Source organism: Amblyomma mixtum, chromosome 1 (genome assembly GCF_055824585.1).
Source record: "Amblyomma mixtum isolate Tamu chromosome 1, ASM5582458v1, whole genome shotgun sequence".
Taxonomy (NCBI): Eukaryota; Metazoa; Arthropoda; class Arachnida; order Ixodida; family Ixodidae; genus Amblyomma; species Amblyomma mixtum.
In genome coordinates, this window is record NC_143012.1 from 267885005 (window position 1) to 267907274 (window position 22270).

The 22270-nt window shown below is 47.9% G+C and overlaps 2 protein-coding genes across 4 annotated transcripts in view; one reads left to right on the forward strand and one right to left on the reverse strand.

Moving 5' to 3' along the window:
- The window catches only part of LOC149371644 (teneurin-m-like), a 31943-nt gene extending 10935 nt beyond the window's left edge, over positions 1–21008 (reverse strand). For 2 of the 3 annotated variants that reach the window (XM_089565888.1, XM_089565886.1), the window contains exons 1-3: positions 20827–21008; positions 5289–6093; positions 147–765 (exon numbers count right to left, since the gene is read on the reverse strand). In XM_089565888.1, coding sequence (XP_089422014.1) covers positions 147–765; positions 5289–6068 — 1399 coding nt within the window. In that variant the 5' untranslated portion in view covers positions 6069–6093; positions 20827–21008. Of the gene's footprint in view, positions 1–146; positions 766–5288; positions 6094–7909; positions 8300–20826 lie in introns of those variants that run through there. The other variant, XM_089565887.1, reaches the window with a different exon arrangement.
- LOC149371645 (WD repeat-containing protein 55) overlaps positions 193–22270 on the forward strand; it is a 55275-nt gene continuing 33197 nt past the window's right edge. The window contains exon 1 of the mRNA XM_089565890.1: positions 193–873. The gene's annotated coding sequence lies outside the window, so the exon portion shown is untranslated. The remainder of the gene's footprint in view (positions 874–22270) is intronic.

The following is a 22270-nucleotide window of genomic DNA, read 5'->3' on the forward strand; positions in this document are numbered from 1 at the left end:
ACTTTCACACCCTCCTTCATCCCTTCCCTAACGGCCTGGTTAGGTGTCCACCGAGGGTGCGACAATCACTGCGGCTTTCATTTCCTCATAGAAACATTTGCATTTACAACCCCAGCCGCGCGTGTGCCCACGACAGCGACGCGCACCTCGGCTGCAGTCGTCGCCGCTCCACTGCTCGAAGCAGACGCACGTCTCCCGCTCCAGGTCGTAGACGCCGTGCGCCGAGCAGTCCGGCAGGCAGCGGCTGAGCCGCTCGTCGGCGTCGCTGCAGTTCGCGCCGCGCCACCCGGGTCGGCACCAGCAGCGTCCCTGCACGCAGGCGCCGCGGGAGCCGCACTCGGGGTCCGGGCAGTCGGGCCGCTCGCAGTGCTCGCCGCCGAAGCCCGGCTCGCAGACGCAGCGGCCGCGAACGCATCGGCCGTGGCCCGAGCAGTCGGGCAGCTCGCAGAGGTCGTCCCTCACGGCGCACTCGGCGCCCTTCCAGCCGGGCTCGCAGCGGCAGCGGCCCTGCACCAGGCGCCCGTGGCCGCTGCACAGCACGGGGCACACGCTGTCGGCGCAGTCCAGTCCGATGTAACCGGGGAAGCAGTGGCACTGGCCCAGCCGGCAGCTGCCGTGGCCGTGGCACTGGCTCGGGCAGCTGGTGGGCACGTCCCGCGCCACGGCCGGCTGCAGCGCCAGCGACACCGGCAGGGGGTCGTCGTTGATCACCGACAGGAACCACGTGCCGGGCTCCAGGAAGTGTATCAGGTCCACTTCTTCCAACTGCGAGGCGAGGTGCGCGACCGCGTTCCAGGAACTGGAGACGGCAAGACTCATTCACTCCGGAGGTCGGCGACGCGTAAACGTCAAACCGACCTCTCTCCCTTCGAGGTCCGTGTCCTATTTTAAAACAACAGCGATTGCCCTTGTATGTGGGACACACTTTCCTACCCTTTAATAGAGCCAGAACAGCCTGGTTTCCAAAATTAAAAGGCGAGTGGATCCGCCCGATTTCTTTGGAGCTTGCCGTCGCTCGTATTTATGCTGTAAAAAAGCGACCTTGAAAGCACAACTGGGAATTAGCCGAAGCTGATCTGATCCACTTACAGCAGGCAGGCAAAGCAAAAAGGTATATATGGTACGCTTTACTGAACGCTGCAGCGTGTTTTGCTCTGCGGTCTTATTATCTCGCGTGAATGAGATATATTTACTGCTGTGTGATTATATATATATATATATATCTTTTTTTTTTTTTGGCTGCAGACCTATAACACATGCTTAAGACTGTTTGGGCAACGCACTTCCACACGTTGGCTGACGACAACGACCCCTGTCACTGTTTGTGTTCGAAACACTTGAACGCTTCATGTGCGTACACGAGGCTGATGACGAGACTTGTACATATATTTTTGGCCAAAATAGTTTTCCGGCCATAAATTATTTTCCAGCAACTAGATCAGTGAGCTTCTCAATAAGTGTCTCCATTGACGAACTCTAAATGCCAACTGTTCATTTAACTACATTTTCTGGAAGCAGGCACGCTGATGCCTTCCTTAGAATGCACATCTCATAATTACCATTTTACACCCAGCGTTCGCTTTCAGTGATGATAGCATGGCCCGAGTTAACGTCGTGAAGGAATTCGCAATATCATCGGGGTGCTACGTCGTAACATCTTTGCGCGATGTGGAACCATCGTCGAAGGCACTTTATTGGGAGAGATGCAGAACTGATCACAATAGAAGTTACGCGTGCAAACTGACAACAAAGAAGCGTAAAATTGACCCTGGTAATGGCTGTATGACTATTATCTACTAAATAGGTGTTTCAGTTTATGTGATTTCTGCCGGAATATTAGAATTATTAATTGTTTGTCCTCTAGCTTAAATATCTGGAAATGTTATTTTTTGCTACCTTTGACCAGTTATTAAAATGAAGAAAAGATAGAAGGCTTAGTTTTCCAGCTTTTCTCACACAGGGATGCAAATCCACTGGACTAGAATGACGCACATCCACGCAGTAGGTTTTTTTTCTAAAAGTGTTTATTCTTTGAAAGCAGACATTTAAAGGACTATGGTGTCGCAAAAAAAGTCCAAAATTGTTAATAGTCGCTACAAAACAGCTATTGTTGCGCATGTAAAAGAAAATTCAGGGGGCACTTTGACTGTCTAAAGTGGGTAGAGGCGGAAGCGTTTTCCGCACCACCTTCGCTGTTTCTGTGGCACTGCATGGTGGCGTCACATATAATTGAGTACTAATTACTAAGTGATGACAAATCACTAATTAATGGTTAATTACTGATTAATGTCTGGATACTAATTAACTGCTAATTAATGACGCTTAAGCTTCGCCTTTAGGAGTGGAACGCGACAGCGCGTTGTAGCGCTGCCAGGGAGTCCACGGAACGCCAGCACCCGTTCGGCGCGATGCCTTGCCCTGTGAACGCAACGCTTTTTGAGGAAAGGAAATGGCGCAGTAATTCTCTGTCATCTCGGTGGACACCTGAACCGTACCGTAGAGGAAGGGAGGAAGTGGGAGTGAAAGAAGATAGATAAAGAGGAGCCGTAATGAAGAAAATGAAAATTGTATTTGAGGAAAGGAAATTACGCAGTAACTGTCTCACAAAATTAAGGGGGCACTTTTTTGACCTAAAGTGTGGTCACTGATGTGTGGTTAAGATGTTAAGCTTCGCCCCTAAGAATGGAACGCGACAGCGTCTTGCAACGCTGCCAAGGAGTCCATAGAACGCCATCGCTCATTCGGTTCTACGCCTCGCTCGTCGGTAAATTGGTTTTTGAGGAAATGAAATGTATCTGTCTCTCATTTGTCGGTGGACACCTAAACCTCGCCGGAAGGGAATGGAGGAGGATGAGAGTGAGTGAAGACACCGTATTCACTAGACGCGCCTTTGTTCATTCCAAACCATCGAGCTGGCATGGCGGAGTGGATATCATGCTCGTCTCTCACGCCGAAGACCGGGGTTCGATTCCTGAGCTCGACCAATTTCTTAATCGGTTTTATTTATTTATATGGCCTGACTAGTAAAGCTAATTAGGCTAATTAGGTAATTAAGCAATTAACTACGCTCAGTCCCACTTGGAGCATCACTATACGATCCCTTCAATTGGTTGTATGGTTACTAGCCAAAGTACAATTGGCCCCGTTTGAAATTCGCGCACTGTGACGTCACGACCGTTTCCACCAATTGAAAAGCTGCTGCTTACAATGATGAGACATTAAAGGCTTCCGCCTTAATATATGGGGAACAAAATAAAATAAATCCGATTGAGCTATGTTCCTTATAAAAGTGGTCTTAAATATGCCTCGAAATACAAGGGAAGTATAGGGCCTGCCTTGTGTCCTTAAAATATCCCCGGCGATCAAAATTCATCCAGACCCCTCCATTATTTCGCCTCTTTCTCCTTCAATTCACTCCGTCCTTAACCATCCCTGCCTTCATGCCGCGGTTCAGGTGTCCATCGAGAGTGATAGTTATACTACGCCTTTCGTGCGGGAAGGCGCCTTTGTGCTGTGCGTTGTCAGAGCATGTTAAAGATCACCTACGTGGTCGAAATTCATCCGGAGCCCTCCACTACGGCCCCTCTTGCTGTTTTCCTTCTTTTACTCCCTGCTTCATTCCTTTCCTCACGGCGCGGCTCGGGTGTCCACAGAGAAGTGAGGCTGTTGCTGCGTGTTTCTTTTCCTCAAAGCCATTTTCATGCCGCAACCATATGTCGTAAAAGCGGCGTTTCTTTTGAGTGGGTCTCAGCTATTGTGACCCATCTGCTTACAAAGATTGGTTAAATACTGCAGGAGTGAGACTTAATGCCACTGTTAGAGATCGCTTAGAGCAACCAGGAGTGCCTTGTGCTTCGTACTTTCCGACTGGTTAACGGTAACCGCCTTTCAAAAGTACAAAGGCGAAATGTTTCAGTTACAAAGTTGTCAAAAGAAACCCCGAGCAGGTTTACGTCTGGAAGGATAGCTTCATTCTGAACGTGCTTTTTTTTTTTTTTACACTTTGAAGGATTCGCGTGAAACCCGAGTGGAGAACCAGATTACAGACTCAGTTTCGCGTTGATAGCGACGATGTTTGCGCGAACTCGCGCGCCCCGTGTCAAGGGCCTTGCTGGAGTACTGCTTTCATAATTGAAAAAAAAAAAAAAACACGTACTTTTGGCAGTTTAAAACCTGAGTGATTTACGCAGATTTGAACAGTGAGCATTCGTTAAAAGATACTCCTGCTTAATTGCTCCAGGCTGTCAATTGCTCTTTTAGTGTCATTCCCGCAGATGGCAGTATTAATTTTTAATCCCTTGGCCCAAATTTCCTGGGACACCCTGTAATTATACGGATGATTTACCGATCCGCATAATGGTCTCTTCAAAAACCAGGAGGTTTTTGTTAATTTGCGATCAAGTCCTCTACCGAGTGAAGCGATTCCCCATCACGGCGTCACATTTAGTACCATAACCATGGTATAAGTACTGGAAATTTTTGCCGTATGTTAAGCGAACAAGTGCTCTTACAAGTGTATTTGCATTGAAAGATGCGATAAATGGTCCTATTTTGCAATTAATCGTGAAACTTGAATTAGTGGATGATTTATGTACTCCGTATGCTGTCAGCGTTAAATTAAACGCGAACAAGACAATGGCATACGAGAATTTCTGGGGAGATCGTCGCAGAAAGTTGCCTCGCGGTACGACATCCGAAAAGAAAGAAGATGTCACTTTGCTGCACTGTGCTCTATGTAGCATTGTGCAGCGCAGTGTGCATTCGCGCTTCAATTCGATTGGTGAGGTGTGTTTTTCTTGAACTTTTAGAAAGTGCTATACTTTAATTGCAGCTCTGAGCCAGGCCCATTCGCCGAACCATGTATATGTTTGCACTCTGGCATTCACTACAACTTCTTATTTTCTTTAGAAATATATCTGTTTGACTAGGTTGGTACCTGCATTGTCCCTGAAATATATTCATCCGCTCCTCGCCTTTCCCCATTGATGACTAGAAGACCTAAGCAGTCTATCTCAGTACATTTCTGCTTCTCCTCTCAGATAAGGCCTCTTATCAATTGACCGTCATTGATGTTCACTGTTGCTGTTGATGTTGTTAACTCTTTAGTTCATTAAGGCAGGCTGAAGTTGCGCATTTGTTCAGCCAAAACTGGCCACTGCTTATCGGTCGCAGATAAGTAGCGCAGGCAATGTGCTACTGCACCAAAACTGCCCCGAGGCGATTTCCACATTGCTCAGCCGCGCACCGGGAGAGCGCGCGGAGGGTGGTGTCGCACTACTGCTACTCACCACTGCCGACCGGTGTCCCCCGGCGGTGGCCACCACCTCGGCCACGTCGCGGGCGGTCAGCGAGGGCGGCTCGTTGCGCCTGGCCAGCAGGGCGAGCCGGGCTCCCTGCGGCGCGGTCACGTTGAAGCGCACGAAGGCCGCCTCGGGCTGCTCGAAGCGCACGTTCCACGCGCCGTGCGGCTCCAGGTGGTGCGTCAGCCGGGAGCCCAGCTCCACTTCGGCGTACGCGTCCGCGTGCGCGGGGGGCCGGCACGGCTCGCGGACGGGATGCTGCTGCGTGTTCTGCTGCAGCTGTGTGTTCTGCTGTTGCTGCTGGTTCTGGCTGTGGTGCGGCTGCTGCTGGTTGCCGCCGCCGCCGTGCCTGTGGTGCGGAGGAGGCGGCGGCGGCGGCGCCGAGGCCGACAGGCTCTCGGCCGCCACGTCGAGCAGCACGCATGGTTTGGCGGCGGGCCCCGCGGCCGCCACGTAGGCGAGCGCGGCGGCCAGCGTCGCGGCGAGGGCTGCCAGCGCCAGGCAGGCCCACTGCCATCCGCTGCGGGGCCTCAGCCGCTGGGTGAGCGCGGCCGCCAGCGAGGAGGTGGTGGCCGCCGGCGGCGCCTCGATGATGAGCTGCGGGTTGACGCGGCTCGCGGCCGGGGGCACCATGGGTCCCGTGGTCTCGCTGTAGCTGGGCGGCTCGGCGTACGCGTTGCGCGGCGGCACCGCCGGCGCCGGCTCCGGGGGGCTCTCGGGCCACGTCGGCTCGGGAGCCGCGTACGGCCGCCGGTGCAGGGAGTCCATCGGCGCCTGCGGACACGGAGGCGCCCTTATGGCCCCCGGGCGGAGGTGCAGTCAGTCAGTTAGTCAGTCGATCGATACAATCAATCAATACAATCAATCAGTCAATCAACCAATAAATCCGCTGATCAAAAATTTACCAACAGCCGTGCCATTCATGCACTCTTTATTCACCGGCTTATTCCATTTAATGAATCAAACAACGAGTGAGTCAAAAACCTTTCTTGCAGCCTTTCTGCGCAAGCTTCAATTTCGCTAACCAGAGCTCGTCTATGAGGACTGTTTCCTTGAAAACCGACAGCAAGCGCATCCTGCTCTCGCAAGCTGGCGAAACTGACAAGAAATCCTAAGTGCGCTCAGTAGTTGTGGGCATCCCATTCAGTGCCACCGCTAGCAACTGGCCATAAATGCAGTTCACGCTCTGCAGGCTAACCTCTCCGGTATTTGCCTCGGAGTCCGAATAAACGTCATCAGCATCGCGGCATTTTGCGAGACTCGCGACAAAAGGAGTTCATTGTGTTGAAAGTGCCTGCAACTCCATGAAGACTTCTTCAAATGGGGTCGATGATTGGTTCCCATGGGACCGCGGTGATACTGCAACCTGAAGCATGGCAGGGAGCAGTTTATCAGATTGGTGTTTTTTTTCCTTGGCACACCGAATAGCTGCGTATATGAGTGCGATCATACTTTTAATTCGCTTTTCACCTCTAGGAAGCAGTGGCGGGAAAATGCCCTCATTTCTGCCTTTCCTCCCGCACCCTCACCTTTGAAAGCTTGGTCCTCTCCTACGCTCACTCTCCTTTTGTAAAACTCCCTGGTCTTTCCTCATCTTCACTTTGTTGGCCCTCCCTCGCCCTCACCCTCGCTTCGTCGGCTCTACCTCGGAAACATTCTCATTTTCAGCAGTATTAACATCCGAGCTGCTTCATTTACTATAAGGGTGTGCGAATATTCGAAAGGACAGCTCACTTCATTTTTACTCCTTTCGTGTTTAAAGTGAGTTGGTTCGCTGTCTTTGTCAGTAGCAAAAAGTCATTATCCAGTGGGTATGAAATACGGTCATAGAATACTAACTTCGTGTAGCGTGCCTACTCAATGTTGTTTCTTTAGACAGCTACAGCTTTAACTCCAAGACATACAGTGGCGCCGCTAGCGCTTTACTGTTTCGCACGAATTCGTTTTGTACACATATTAGCGCAAGTAGCGAATAATCACACAAAAAGTTCGGTTCGTATTCGATCCGGTTGCTATACTGTGCTGTTCGTATTCGATTCGGTTTCGGAAGGTACGTACATTCCAACATCCCGAGTATTTACTCGTGTAATGAACGCGCTCGCATAATGAACGCACGCCCTTATTTGGCTGTCAAAACAGTACAATTTTTTCGCCTCGCGCAGCAAAGCCCCCCTCCGTCTTTTTTTGATGTGCAGTCTGCTGGGGATGATACTGAATGTTATTTTTATTTTTATTTTGGTATACTCTCAACCTGAAATCAGGTTTTTAGAAGCGGCACACTTAAAGAAAAAGCACACAAATGACAGATATAGCAGTTGCAGAATGAAAGTAGATTACAATGCAAATTACGTGAATGTTTTTTTTTTTTTTTACAGGGCTGGGCACAAAGCAAGAAAGAACACCAAATGCAAAAAAACATTAGTTGTTCAATACAAAGCACATATCATTAAAGCTCCAACACAGATTCCATCAGTTATGTGTCAATACTGTCAGCTCGGCACGCTATAAAAATTTCAGGAGTGTCGGCTGTATTAGGATTGAGGCTCCTAGTGTATTCCATTCGCCCTGCTTAGGAACAAAACATACCGAAGTGTCCCACGTCCACATACCTTTACTTCTTGAAAAACTCCCTAATCTCCGATTGCTTTGCACGGGAAATTTCCGTGACAATAGATAGCTGTCACAATTGCGCCAAGTGGGAGAATGGGGTGGTGCGTGCACGCTGTCGCATGAACCAACACTTAGACACTGTGGGTATTAGCAGCCTCTCCCTACAGCACACTACCCGCGAAAAAGACAGGATTCGCTGCGTACACGCACGCGATGTAATGTGAAACAATTTCAGACTCCGCGATAACACGAAGGACACTGATAGCACGGTCCGCGAAGCGCACGCGACCGAAACAACAAGCAGAAAAAAGCGGAGCGAAGCTCAAAACAAGAACGTATTTTTTCCATAGCCTCCCATATGGTGACGCCCTCCGGCGCGGCCGTTCAACGCTCTCTCCTGAACTCCTCGAAACAGATCCGCTAGGGGTGCTCGTACCCCATAATCGCTTTCACCGCGCTCTTACGGACACATGCTGGTTCGCTGGCTTTCCAAACGCTTTGCTGGCACCTGTGGCGCAGGATTACTGCAAAAGAACATGCGGCAACCTATCTTAGCGCATTTCGCCGACACAAAATATTGAAAAACCAGTAAATAATGAGAGCTCGACAACATTACTTATTTTGCCCTAATTATTACTCACTTGTTTGAACGTGTTGAATTTTGCGGTGTCAATGTGTTATACTGCACTTAACCAAATGTTACCCATACTCTGCCTTGTGTATATTTACCATCATTTGTTATGAGTTGATTTGTTATGTGCGCTTTCTTTTAATCATTCCCCCCTATGTAATGCCCTCTTCTGGGTCTTTAGGGTAAGTAAATAAATAAATAAATAAATAAATATATGCGATTGCGGCCTATCAGCGTTGATGAAAAGAACCATGTAGAGTGAGCCATCCCGAAAAAAATAATCGCTTACAAGAGAATGAAATGACCCGAGTACAACTTTTATCAAAGCACTGTCTACACGGTGTCAAAGGTGACTTATGATACAAGCCCGGGCGGTTCAATATGATTCTGATTTATTTCCCGACGGGTCAGAAAAGGAGTGGTTCACCAGCTGTTCCAGAGGGTCCAGCTAAACGTGAACTCAACTCGCCACATAACATATCGCGATTTTAGAGGCTGCCCATTAGCTGGTCCCAGAGGTAAAGCAGTAGGTTCAGGAAATTCCGATCGCCCTTCCGACCATCCGCAGCGCAGACAGAACTCGAGTGTTTCGGCTCTAGCTTTGGCTGCATGGCCAAGAAAAATTGCTCGGGGCTACCAGCAGGCCGCACCCTCGAACCGTGCATTTTGCCCTCCCTCACCTCGCTGCTTATACCCTGCCTCACCTTCGCCCTCACGAATTTTGTGCGCCAAACCTCCATCACCTTCATCTCACCGAGTGAAGCTCCCTTAAGGCGAAGGCGACGACGCCCTCCCGAGGGCTTGTCGCACTCGTGAGAGTGCCCACGTCTGCTAGGGAATCCTTGTTGACTGCTACAGAAGGCAGAAGCAACAATCGCCATTAGGAAACAAGTGGCGCCTACAGTTGTTTCCTTATTATATCGCATGGCTCGTGATTATGTTAAATTGCCGTAAGATATCGTAGACTTCGGAAATTTAAAACGAAGTCTTTCTTTAATGTCGTTTGGAGCACGACCCAAAACAGTATTGCATCTTTGCGGTTGCTAAAGCAGTGGTCAGTGGTTTCTGTCACATTAGAGGCAGCAATTAACAGAAGAAACCATATATTTCCTGCGGAGCCAAGTTTTAAGCAGTAATGCTACGAAAGCTGAAAGAAAGTGACTCCAGATGAAGGGCAAAGAGTAGTGGTGACGTAAAGCACACTAGCTTCACGGATGACCGTACTGGCGCGGCCTCTGAGAGGTGGCCATTAACGATCAAGTGAGTCGAACAGCTGTTGCAACAAGGATGCGCCTATTTAAGCACAGTAGACCTAACATTGCTGCTCTGCCGAGCAGCGGAATTCGGGCATTATTCTGTTTGTCTAGTGTAACCGCGCTTTTTTAAAGTTTGAGTATTTTTATCAAGAGTAGAAATTGCGGTCGTCGCTAGTCGATTGAGCTGTAAGTATGCTGAAGCTTCTTGCGGGCTATCAAGAGGCATCACAGATATCCTGCATCTTTAATAAGCATCGGTTTTGGTAGAAACATCTTAGAATATAAAAATTTTCTCAATGCTTGCTGCCTGCTTTGTCATCCTCTACGAAAGCACATAATTCTCGCTACACACAGAGCTATATCGGTCAGAAATTACTGTCATAATGCGTCATTTAGCTTCGCATGCGGCCAGCGGAGCAGCGACGCCGGTAATTAACTTCTGAATAAGCCTTTTATAGGTGTAAACACACAAGGAAACGTTCAAGGAACGACAGCTCGGTTGGTTCATATTAGGTACAACAGCAGCGAAGTAAACGCAGAAAAAAATTGTGCAAAACAGGCCCTGCGTTCTCCTCCCTTTCTCTTCTTCTTCCACATTGCGTGGTTCAACCGTTGCTAGACACTTATTTTTCTGCTTCTACCGTTTGTTCAATGCTGCTTCCACTAAGCCGATCTAGAAAGACATGGCGTTCGTCGTAGCTACTTCGTGCACTACGTCGCCTGCTATGAAACTACCCTGTATATTTCGGTGGTCTATGCTGCTTTTCACTTATCCTCGAGCATATTTTATATGTTGCGGACGAAACCCTGCGCTCTTGTTTTTACGTATGCATTGCTAGTAACTGGTCAGTCGCTGTTCGAGCTCCGAACAAAACTGGTCTCTCTGGCTGGAGCACCAGACCGGAACGTCTGAGCCGTTCGGGCACGGTAACGACCTGTCTGCTGCTAATCGGACAGCTATGAAACCTGTGTGTTACTATGAAATCCGGTTTTATTGCTTACAGGATTTTTCTAGTGAACGTTGAGTGACTTCGCCACTCTGCAGTCCTGGGCAAAAGTGAAAGACACCCCCCTAGTGCTCCGAAGCTTGCCGCTCTGCATGGGGGCGCTACCGAAGCTAAGGGTCATAGGGTACTTCTTCTTTTTAATTAATTTCGTAGTCTTCATCATTGGGAGATGAATGAGCTGATTATTTTTTTAAATGTAATTGATACAAAAGGGTGGCGCTGGTGGTCACTCTCAAGGTTCGGTAGCACTGCACATAAATGCCCCCGAAAGCAGAAGACTAGACACCCATCGCCGTAGCTAATTTGGTAGAGCAGCGGACGCGGGAGGTCGCTGGTTCGGATCTCACTGGCGGCGTGGGGAAGTTTTTCTTCTGCTTTTTAATCAATTATTTCTTTAAAGATATAATCACCTTATTAACCGCCCGTTGATAAACACCACAACATTAATAAAAGAAAAACATCCCCCATGCTCCTCGGTGTCGGTGACTGTTGGTTTTCTTCGTGTATAACGTACTTCTGTTATAGAGTTCTTTATCTGCAACAGCTCGGCTAAACAGTATTTCATGGATAAAACCTGCATCCTAGACTGAAAAATGTGTGGCGTCCGGTTCAAAATACAGCAGAATAAATGTAGCTCTTTCCGAACGATGTCTCTGGCTCAAATCCGTCGTTCAGTTACTATTGCCAGATGACTAAAAACGCGCCGGCTCAGCCGACACTAAAAACAGCGACCAAGAGGCTAACAACTGCGTCTTGAAAAAGGCTTTACATCCTCCAGCTTGAAGCAGGGAACGAAGATTTAAAAAGAGAGAGAGAGAGCAATAGGGTGGGCCAGTGCGCACACAAGCGCTATGAGCGCTTCAGGGGACAGTTTATACGGCTACCATCCCATCGCAAGAAAGTGCAGCAGTGCCCTAAGAATCGGCAGAGAAGCATTCACTGACACAAGCGGGCTTCTTTCGAGTGCTACATCGTTCCTTCCGAGCGAGCGCGAGTGGGCGGCAGAGCGCACCGTAGCGCAGCATCCGGCAGCGTCCCCAAACCGAGCTCTGCAACATCTCTGCGTATCCGGCGCCTGGAGAGCTTCACCTGTATACCAAGAAGAGAGCCAGCGCCTCCCGGGCTTTAGCGCGAAAGTGCGTGGATCGATACCCGCTGGTGTAACGACGGCGGCCGTGCTCTTGCATTTATCTGAACTCCCCGTTCCCTTGGGACCACGGTCGATCGAAGCTCCGACCGGTCACATCTAGTTAAGACGCTGCGTCGACGGATCTATGCGCCATCCAAGGTTGCGTCGTGAACGTCCGGGTCGTGATACAGAAACACTCCTGCTCGAAATCTATATTGCATATATCGCTACGAAACTGCTCAGTGCTGTAAAAGTTGTAGTTGGAACCGGATAATCAGGAGTTAGGGTAATGGAGTGAATTCCAGTCGGAAGTAAACGTAGCAAGGGGCCGTACGTAGATATTCATTTAGGCAGATGAGATTAGGAAGTTTGAAGGGATAAGATGGCCGCAACTCGCTTCGGAAAAGGTTAATTGGAGATAAGTGGTCAAGGTCTTTGTCGCACAGTAAACGTAGTTGCGCCGCTGCTGCTGCTGGAAGTGGTGATGATGATGATGATAAATCTGGAGCCATGTTAATAAACTTGTTTTTACAGAAAAGCTGCTTGTCATTAGCTGGTTCTGATTTTGTGGATGACCAATGGCAACAGCCCAAGGTACCATAGCGGCAATACGAAAGGAAATTAATAATCATTCTCGCATTCCTAACAGCACTGAGAATTCGGCTCCTAGTTAGCTGGCGCCACCTACATCTTCCATTACTGCGCCTCGTGGCTTCCCGCCACGAGGCCCACGTCCCGCCACCACCTCCCGCCGGCCTGCACTGCGCATGCGCTTCCTACAGACAATGGCGCGAGTATCGCCGGCCACAATTCCTAGTGTTGCTGTCACGATCTTTGAGATCTGTACCACGGTCGGATTGTAAGAGTGTGCGCGTGGTTCCTTGACCGGCGTGCAGGGCGGCCGCCGTGGTTAGTGAACGTCGACGAAAAGCTGCGACCCGTCGTTTCATCTGCTTGCGTTCTTTGGCGCAACGATGAAACCTGAAACCGCGTGAGACGGCGTGCTCTGCTCTTAACACGGAGTCTGCTTGCTCTTGAACCTTTGTGGAAGCCCACGTGTCACCCTGAGGACGTGGACTCTGCGTGTTCATAATCAGTGGTGTGCTTCAAGCCAGCGAACACGAGGGAGCGCCACAGCTCTTAACTTTTGGTAAGGTGTCTGAAAGTTAGCTCTTTATTTCGGCGCTTAAGCGCGGTCATGGCTGCCTGGTGCTCGCTGCGTTCAATAGTACTGACAGCAAGAAAACCATGCCTCAAGTAGAGCCGCAGCTGGCAGTGTTGGATGGAAACGGTCGTCTTCGGGTCACCTTCGCGTCGGGTTTTCCTGCTCTTTGCGCCAATCTAAGGTCATAGTTTTACTTTGAGCGCGTGGTGCTCATCAGAATTTGCATAGGTCTAAGAGACTGAGGAACGCTGTTTATTGCCCCCGTATACATTTATATTCGCATTACTTTTATACTTGAGAGACTGCGATTTTCAGTGTGCAGTTCTGTTCGAGGTCTGTTCCATTTATAACGTTGGAATTTCAAATATATGGCCTAATTTCCCTATGTGGCCCGCGCTGCTGAAGTAGGGCACACTTATATAGGGACGTCCTTAATTTTTTTTTTCTGGACAGTGCAGTGACCAGAGACAGCATAAAAAGAAAAACAGATGCGACCGCCTCGTTGATCAATAACTCAATAAATTCGGCTTCGCCCGTGCATCTACTTAGTTCTCTATTAGCCCAGTCGATGCGATGAATATTTCAGTGAACCGATAGTCCCAGGTCCGAGCTTCTGACCGGGACAAATTATTCTTCAGCTCTAAAGATTTGAGAAAGCTGTGTAACTTTTCCTCGCATCTGAATGGCTGTGTTGAGAGGTACGTTAATTGCAAATTATGTTCTCCTTATGTGCGCCAGTGTCTGCGTACCGGTTCTGCTTTTTGTCACTGATACATCACAAGTAGTGCTCAGTCGGGGTTTCTCGTTTCCAGGCTTGTAGCTGTATGGTTTCGCCTTTTATGGTGACTCCAACTAAAGAAGGTGAAGGAAACCTTTCGATGCGCTTGCATTGCCGCAGGGTGGTGGCGGTAGTGGTACTAAGGGCAGGCGGGATTATATACTTTACACTGATCACGTCGGCAATTACTTCGCCTGCGTAACGCGAGGCGAGCGAGTTGATGTTTCATATTAACACAGTTACGTCGCAGAAAACCGGAGGTATATATTCCCTGAACATTTAGTTACCAATAGACACATCACGCGATTATCACCTAAACTTAAAAAACAATGGAAAGCAGATGTTACTTTTCTGCCTTGTGTTACAGCCTTGATAAAAAGGCTCGAATTCTTCCTCAGACTTAAAACAAGTTAAAACACACTTTTTGAATACAGTCCTTTGTGCATCTTCTTTTCTGGCTTTTTTGCTTTTCCTCACTGCAGTGCATTGCTGCATTTTCTTCTGTATTGCCTTGGAATTCTTCCTTCAATGTGCCTATACACGCATATTAAACCGATTGTCTAACTTCCGTACAGAGATTTTGCTTTGGGACCCCCTGCTGAATAATAACTAAAAGCGCGTCTGCCTCGGTTTATAGTATTGATTGATTGATTGATTGATTGAGCTGATTGATTGATTGATACCTCCTTCTTTGCCTTATCAATAAATAAAGCAATAATCAATCGATCGATAGATGAATTGATTGGTTGATTGAATAATTGATTGATACGGCAAAGATGCCTCCTTCTTTGTCTTGTCAATCAATCAATCAACCAATCAATCAACCAAAAATAAATCAATCAATTGGTCGATTGATTGGTTGATTGATTGATAAGGCAAGGAAGGAGGCATCTTTTCCCTATCAATCAATCAATCAATGAACAGAATTAGTGTGAAGCTTCTTATAAATCGCCAGTTGTAAGTTTAGCGCCCGTCTGCCTCCTCCTTTGCCTTATCAATCAATAAAGAAATCAATTGATCGATCGATCGATATTGATAGATTGATGAGGCAAGGAAGGAGGCAGACGAGCGCTAAACTTACAACTGGCGATTTATAAGAGGCTTCACATTAATTCTTCCGCCGTGGACTATGTACGTGTCAAAGATAAACTAAAAGCACTACAACAAGACTTATCGGAGAAAGCACGCTGGTGCGTAGCACTTCCGCGTTCGTCCAAGACCTGTACCCCTTTGCTTGTGAGCTGCTAAAATATTCATTCAACACAATAGCTACTATTTTAAACGCACAGGAGTCTTTGAGCAGCACGTACGTTGTTAGCGCAGCTACAGGGATGACAAATACGTCCAGTGCCCGCAGTTTGGCCTCTGACTTTTAAAAGATACTTTTCTAACTTACTCTCAATCTAAGCAGCGTCGTAAGTAACAAGGGCTAAAAGAAGTTTAAAACCACCACTTAACTGAAAGCCCCCGGTCTGGATTAAGCGCAAGATGTCTGCTAATTTTCATGCGGGTCTTCAGTTTTGTTTTTAACTTTAACGCGCGTTTTTGGGTAGAAACTGGGTTTAACCCATTTTTAAAAAAACCAGCTCGGGGAGCAAAAACTGGATAAAGTTTTACCTGGAAACGAAGGGCCCTACTCATATACCACAGCAGCTGATATCTACTGAGTCTTGGTGCATCGGTAGGTGTGCTTTTCCGTGTAGTGCTGTAAAAAGGCCCAGTTAAGAGTCGGGATTCCGTTGGACAGCTTTACTATCCTCACTCATGAGCATGTCCGGATATATTCATTAAAGGTAAGAAAGTCACTTCTGGAATCGGCAGCACATCTGTCGCTGTACATAAAAAAAAAAAACATCTTAGTGAAAGTTGACGTGTTGTGCATGCGGCCTTGCTACCTCCCTGCGCGCTGTCAGTTGCCTGTGGGAAGTGTCCATGCTGGTTTGGTCGTTCTTAGGCATCTGGCTCGCGCCCTGTGTCTTCCCTCTTTTAAGTTTGCGTGCATGTATTGTGAAATGTGAAACAAGCACTGCTGATCCAGGCGGCCATTTCTACCGTAGACGGATGGGCGGAAATTGTATTTTTTATCTTTTCTTGAGTCACCACCTAAAGAATGCAGACTGATGGGCGGTATTTCCTTGCCCTCAATCCTCTCGCATTTCCGGGTAGGCTTCGAGGTTTTGAGACCTGTCCCACGTGCTTCTCTGCGATTTTTCTTATACAGTAATGGAGGTCCCGGTTGTTTCAGTTCTGAAGATCGCAGAAACACGCTCGGACTCACGGAGAATACCAGTAGCATCTTCGAAATACAGCTGGAATTTTACCTGGCTTAATTTTAATAATTTGCACATAACTTAGCTGTTATATAACCGAGTTTATAACAGAACTCGTCGGTCAATCGGGTTGTCCTTTGCCTCCTGTATTCTCCTTCTGAGTCTTGTTTTCATTCTGTTCATCAGGCTGATTTTACAGATGTAAACTATATCCCAAGTTTCCTAGTTGCCGCCATGCTGTAGCCAGAGTCTTGTGTTCCTGATTATCGAGCGCGTTGGGATTGCTGTTGCTGCTCCTGATTGCACAATTTAATGATCTCCCTATTCTTGTTTTCTCTTTTGCCGGTCGCACTGGTCATTACGGTGGGCATTCTTGTTTTCTCTTTTGCCGGTCGCACTGGTCATTACGGTGGGCGTTTTCAGGTGTACCATTGCCGCATTGCAATCCTAACTGCTTTGTGACGTTTACCCCTTCCTGTATTCCTTTCCGTATTGAGTAGACCGCGTGTCGGAGCTTGTATCAGTGTCAATCTTTTTAATGCTGTTTTGACCCCGGATCTCTCCGAGTTTGTTGTACCGGCCATTATAGCTGTAATAAACAGTGCCGGATGACGCTCACTCTTACAACCACCTTAGCTGATTGGCCTACAGATATCGGTGAAGCTCCTCTGCTCGACAGGTGTCACTGAGCTTTCGCAGTGGTAGCTACTTCTTTTTTTTTTTTTTTTTTTTACCTGGCGTAAACGGTGCTGGAGCAAATGTGAAAACTGAAAGCGCCCACATCCACATGATGGGGACATGGCGAAGGCGCCTTAGGGAATGTGCCCGCTGTGGTCACGTGATTGATGTGGGCGTGGTCACTAGGAGCATTGGCGGGGGGAGGAAGGGTTATGGTGAGAACATCGCATAGGGATATTCATGGTTGTCCTTAAGAAATGTTTTCTTGAACGTCGATCCTGATTATGATTCTCGGATGTAGAACTGGGTAGATCATAAGCGTCCTCCTTTATTGTCAACACGATGTTTTGTGACAAAAAATTTAATACATGGCGCTAACTAGAAGAAAGATGACGCAATCTGTCAGTGAACAACTGTGCGTTCTCAGATGTGATCATTATCTTGCAATGGTTGACAGTAGTTACCCTTCCTAATTTCACTGTAAATGGCTGCAGCCGGCACAAAAAGCTACAGGCTTGACAATCGCAAACCCACGTAGGCCTAAACATTAGTAAGACTTCCAAGAGCTATCAGAGAGCTATGCACACCTACACTGTATGAGTCGAATAGCTGTGAGAAGCACCCTCCTTGACCTGCTTTTTCAACGCCTTAAATCTGTATTAAAATAAACGCTCGCCTTGATTCCTAGAGAACCATTTTTAAAAATATCGCCATGTTTAGCTTTATCTTCTGACATTTTCCGCGAGAGGAAGTGAGCATTTATGTGAATCTGCTTTTCAGCATACTGATGCAGGTTAATGGAGGAGAAAATGCTGGCGGTAGGTGTAGTCTATCTGCTGGGATTCTATTGGTGTTTCTGTAAATATTTCTTTGCGGCGGCTTATTTTTGTTAGTACGGTCTGCGCAGGACAGCAAGTACATGAGCACACAAATGCTTGCAAATGGAAGGGACTTCTCACTTGTCTTTACTTAGACACAGTTCGATATATTACGCGTTGTAGTTGATGCAGACAGTTTGGTCTTCATGCACGAGCACAGCCAGCCTGTCAGCCGTCTTCTTTTCAGACAGTCGCAGCCTTGAGTACCGCTTAGCCTATCTTCCACTCTGGAGTCAGTCTGAAATTGAAATATGTCTCTTGCCATTTCCAGGGAAAACATCCCTGTGGCTGCAGTAGATTTGCGCACCTCAGTTTCGTTGATTTCTCAACCTTTTCTTTGTAATAAACTTTTCCTCTCACGGTCAGTTGAGAAGGCGCTTCTCAGTGCGAAAATAGCACGAGCGATGCGTTGCCCGGTGCTATGTTTTGAGCAAGAGATAGAGCGGGACAAGAGAAAGGCAGTGGAGCTGACTGAGGCTACGACCGGCTTCCTACCTCACGCCGTAGAAAAGAGAACAAGGGCACGAAACATTAAAGAAGGGGATGAAAGGACCGCGCTGGTAATGAGCGCAAGCACGCGATGGTGGGTCACGCCATTTCTGCCGATCGCACAGGTTGGGAATTTGGAGACCTGCGGCAACAATTTGCAGTGTACCCGTGACGTGCTCGCTTCAGGGTCTGAAGTGTGAACACACGCACACGCCTTGTCCAGTAGTTCGTGTCATAACCATGAGGTGAGTAACGTGGTCTTGCTCTCTTAAACGATAGTACTTTGGCTGGATGTTTATGCATGCGGGTGCATTGCATAGGCGACTGTGTAAAGAGAGCGCAAGGGCAACTTAGGCTCCCAGTCGTTTCTTGATTTTTGCCGAACACAAGTGACGCGTCTGCCTTTGCAGAGATGAATGTGCCTTTTAAACTTACTTACTATTCAGACTTAGCCTCACGTGGCTCATGTTGGAAAACTCTTGTCTTTTTTCACTAGGCAAAGTTGAGCTTGCTTTTTGTCCGGATACTGCAGTAAACGACTGGAGCAGTCGGGACTTGGGAAATGGTTAGTTGTCAGAACGACCTCTCTTAAGCTGCTTTTTGGATTTCAGAAAGTGGTCACTGTAAATGCGAGCTCGTCATTCTCTGCTTGGTGCAAACGTGCTTAGAAGACCGTTTTGTGGCAGCTGTACTGCTGGAAAGTCGAAATACACGACCGCCACATCGTCTCATTTCTTGCCACGTCATTGTTAGAGCCCTGACACTTGTTTCAACCTTTTCTCTTCCTCAGTGCATGGTAGCCAACCGGCTTGCAGCTTTGTTCAACCTCCCACCCATTTCTCAAAATTATCCGTCACAACTAGCCTGTTTTTTGAGTAAACTATTTTTACCAAAAATATATTTGATTTACAGAAATAGATATATTTAAATATTTAGATATATCTATCTATAGATATAAATAGATATAGATATATAGATATAGATATTATAGATATTTTTTTAGAAAGCACGAAATGTTGGGCGAATTGATTTTACATGATGATGAAAACAGATGCTGCTGTATGTTGTGACTCTTTTTTTGCAGAATTAAAAGAATAAATATTTGCGCCAATATAAAAGTCAGGTGCTCACAAGTTGATAAAACTCTGCGGAGGTGAAATTTATATTCATGGTTGTTCGGAATGCCGGCTCAAGTTTAGCTTAAGTGGAGCTAGCGAGGCTTATACTTTGTTTGACTTCAAAATATGACCGCAAGCAAAGCATGCTTGTAGCTTCGATGTATTTTTGTTGTTTTAAATTTCTCCTTAGTATGGTGTAGTCGTTACTCAGCTATCACCAAAGCGTAAGCTATGTATCAAGAGTACCGACTACATAATGGTACCGTTTCCAGGAATCAATGCTGGTACTTTTTCATGCAGTTCTGTCTTCCTCTGTGGCTCCTGGAAACCGTTTGAAATGTGAAAAAAAAAAGAGAATATTGCTTGGCTTGCGGTTACAGGCGATTATTCATTTTAACAACTCTGATCATTTTTCCCTACGTACTGAAATGACAGACCGCATGTTAGCGTTGAGCTGATACAACCCGATTTGTATTGTTCAAAGAGCGTAAGCACTGGGATGTAGAGGGCGGAGTGTTTTAATTTTCAGTTCATTGAAGAAACAAAAGAAGCGATCCCAAGAGCCCATGGTATTAAAAAAAATAGCAAGCGATTATGCAATTTCAATCGCCCACCTTGATCTGGCTGATCTGTCCGGTCGCTCCATTTCAACGCTGTAGTCGTCGCATATTTGGCTGTTTCACCTTGTTTATTAAATATATTTTCTATTCAACACGCACAACAGCGCATCACCGTCAGGGAGGAGGTGCAGTGGCTTTTCTTTATTATTGAGAAAACTTCTTTCCACCTTTTATGATTAATGATCAAAACAATGGCAGCGCTCAAAACCAATTAAAACTTTAAAGCTTTCGGTCGGAATGGGATCTATGGCTCCAATTAGTAGTGAGCAAGTCGAGGTTCCAGCGAGTAACTGTGCAAAAAAGAACACTCGTGCGTCGCACACTTCGTGCATGTCCCCTCATCCGGGTATTCAGACCGCTCCATGCACAACATTCCCAACATTCAGCTGGAACGAGTTTCTTGTTACAATGAATGCCTTCCAAAGGCCAGTTATTACAGGGTCTGAACCTTCATGTGTTGCCCCCAGCGCGACACTTAGCGCCGCGCTGGCAATTAGCCGTTAGCCGCGCTTTGCTGCGACGAGCGCGTGCGAAGGACCGCCCCAAAACAAAGACACGGGGGGAGCCAGCGCGTCTACCGCGGAGAGGCAACAGAGCAAAGATGGAGACACTGCAATTGGCTGTGATGAAGGAGGGTCGCCGGCTCAGCAAAACAGTAGCGTAGGAGGCCGCTGGAGGTCTGAGGAACGTCTTAACTGCACGTCCGCATGTTTGGAGGAGACGACATGGCAATGCAACGAGTGCAGTGTGCCCCCCGCCGCGCGAGGATCGACGCTAGGGGCCGTCGTCACGGCCTAAACAGTCGGCCTCCCCAGGCTCCCCCGTCGGTTCGCAGAGGCCACCGCCCAACCCGCGGTCATCCGTCGAGGTCTATAAGCAAGAGCAGGGCACACTTACCTCGTGCGGGCGCACTCAGTATTGGTGCCGGGAGGATGTCCGGTCTGTTGGCGTCCTTCTTCTTCGGCGAGGCGGGCGTCGACGCGCCATGGCGGCCGCCTCCTCCGTGCTGCTGCTGCTGCTGCGCGCGGCTAGCTAGGCCTCGCGGCTCCGCCGGTCGATGCGCCGTTCTCCCACCACCCTCCTTTCCACAGCGCCCGCTCCACACCGCCTCCGCTCCCGCGCCTGCAGAGGCTGCTCCGCCACGCGGCGAGTCACATTGCGGCCCAGCCAGCTTTACAGGAGCGTGCCACCCCTCCCCTCCCCCCTCCTTTCCACTCTCCTTCCTTCTTCCCTTTCACTCACTTTGACGCTTTTATTTTCGCGCATCGCTTCTTTCGCGGAGCGGCCCATCCTCGCACGGTGGTGCAAACCTTTAGTGACGCCTTACGCTTGCGCGCGCGGCGCGGTGTAGGGGTCACGGGGAAGGTCGGTGGAGAGTCTTGCGCAAGATAGAGAAGAGTAGCAACATGAGTCGGGGTGGGAGGCAGAGAACCAATAGGGCGTGGTGTTAAGCTTATTGGTGCATCCTCACGAAATAAACAGCGAAGATACATGGGCCGATGAATTAGATGAGACGAAGCGCTCACTGTCGGCGGAGGTGGTTATTTCGCGAGGTACAATATATGCACCAATCGATGGCAACAGAAAAAAAAAGAAAACGGCAGTAATACGACAGGTAAGACTTGCTACAAAAAAAAAGCAAGAAAAACAGAAAAATAATGGTTAGAGAAACAGGCGTGGCCTGCTACCGTTCACAGCGGTGGCCTGTCGTATCTCACTTCGGTGGTTCTGAGCGGAGCTATTAACGTGAAGGTTTCTAGCGTACGGTAGCTTTAGAAGTAGGCCAGGATATTGCGAAAGATATAGCGCGTACCCTAAACTGCATTTTTCTTCGCATAAGCTGGAAGCGCGTTCAGCAAATAAAGAACAGAAATTTTATATCTAACCTATCCCCTTACACCTACCACAATTTACGTAATTTTGTGCAACACTGGCGTAGGAAGACTTTCATCGGTTGCCTCACACTACTTGGCAAAAACTGGCCTTTCTTTTTTAGCATTGGTATGCCGCACCGTGACAGCACCGTTGATGACGAAACCGCCAGATTTCGAAAAGGTCGGATAATATTCCCATAAAGAATTAGAGCAAAACGCATGCCAGACTTGTAACACGAAAGCGCCAAACTTTCGAAGCGCCACTTGCTCTTTCTTTTTTTTTTTGTTTTTCATCGGGTTTCAGTTAGTCTCAACGCCAATTAAAAAGTCTTGCTACCAAGGCAAAAGCTCGTCTTACTAGGCTACGCATCTACAGAAGACCAAGTAGCTGAACATAAACCTTGTCCTCGGAGCACCGCAAGAAATTTAATTTCCAATTGAAATTCGCGCAACACCAAGCGGGATCT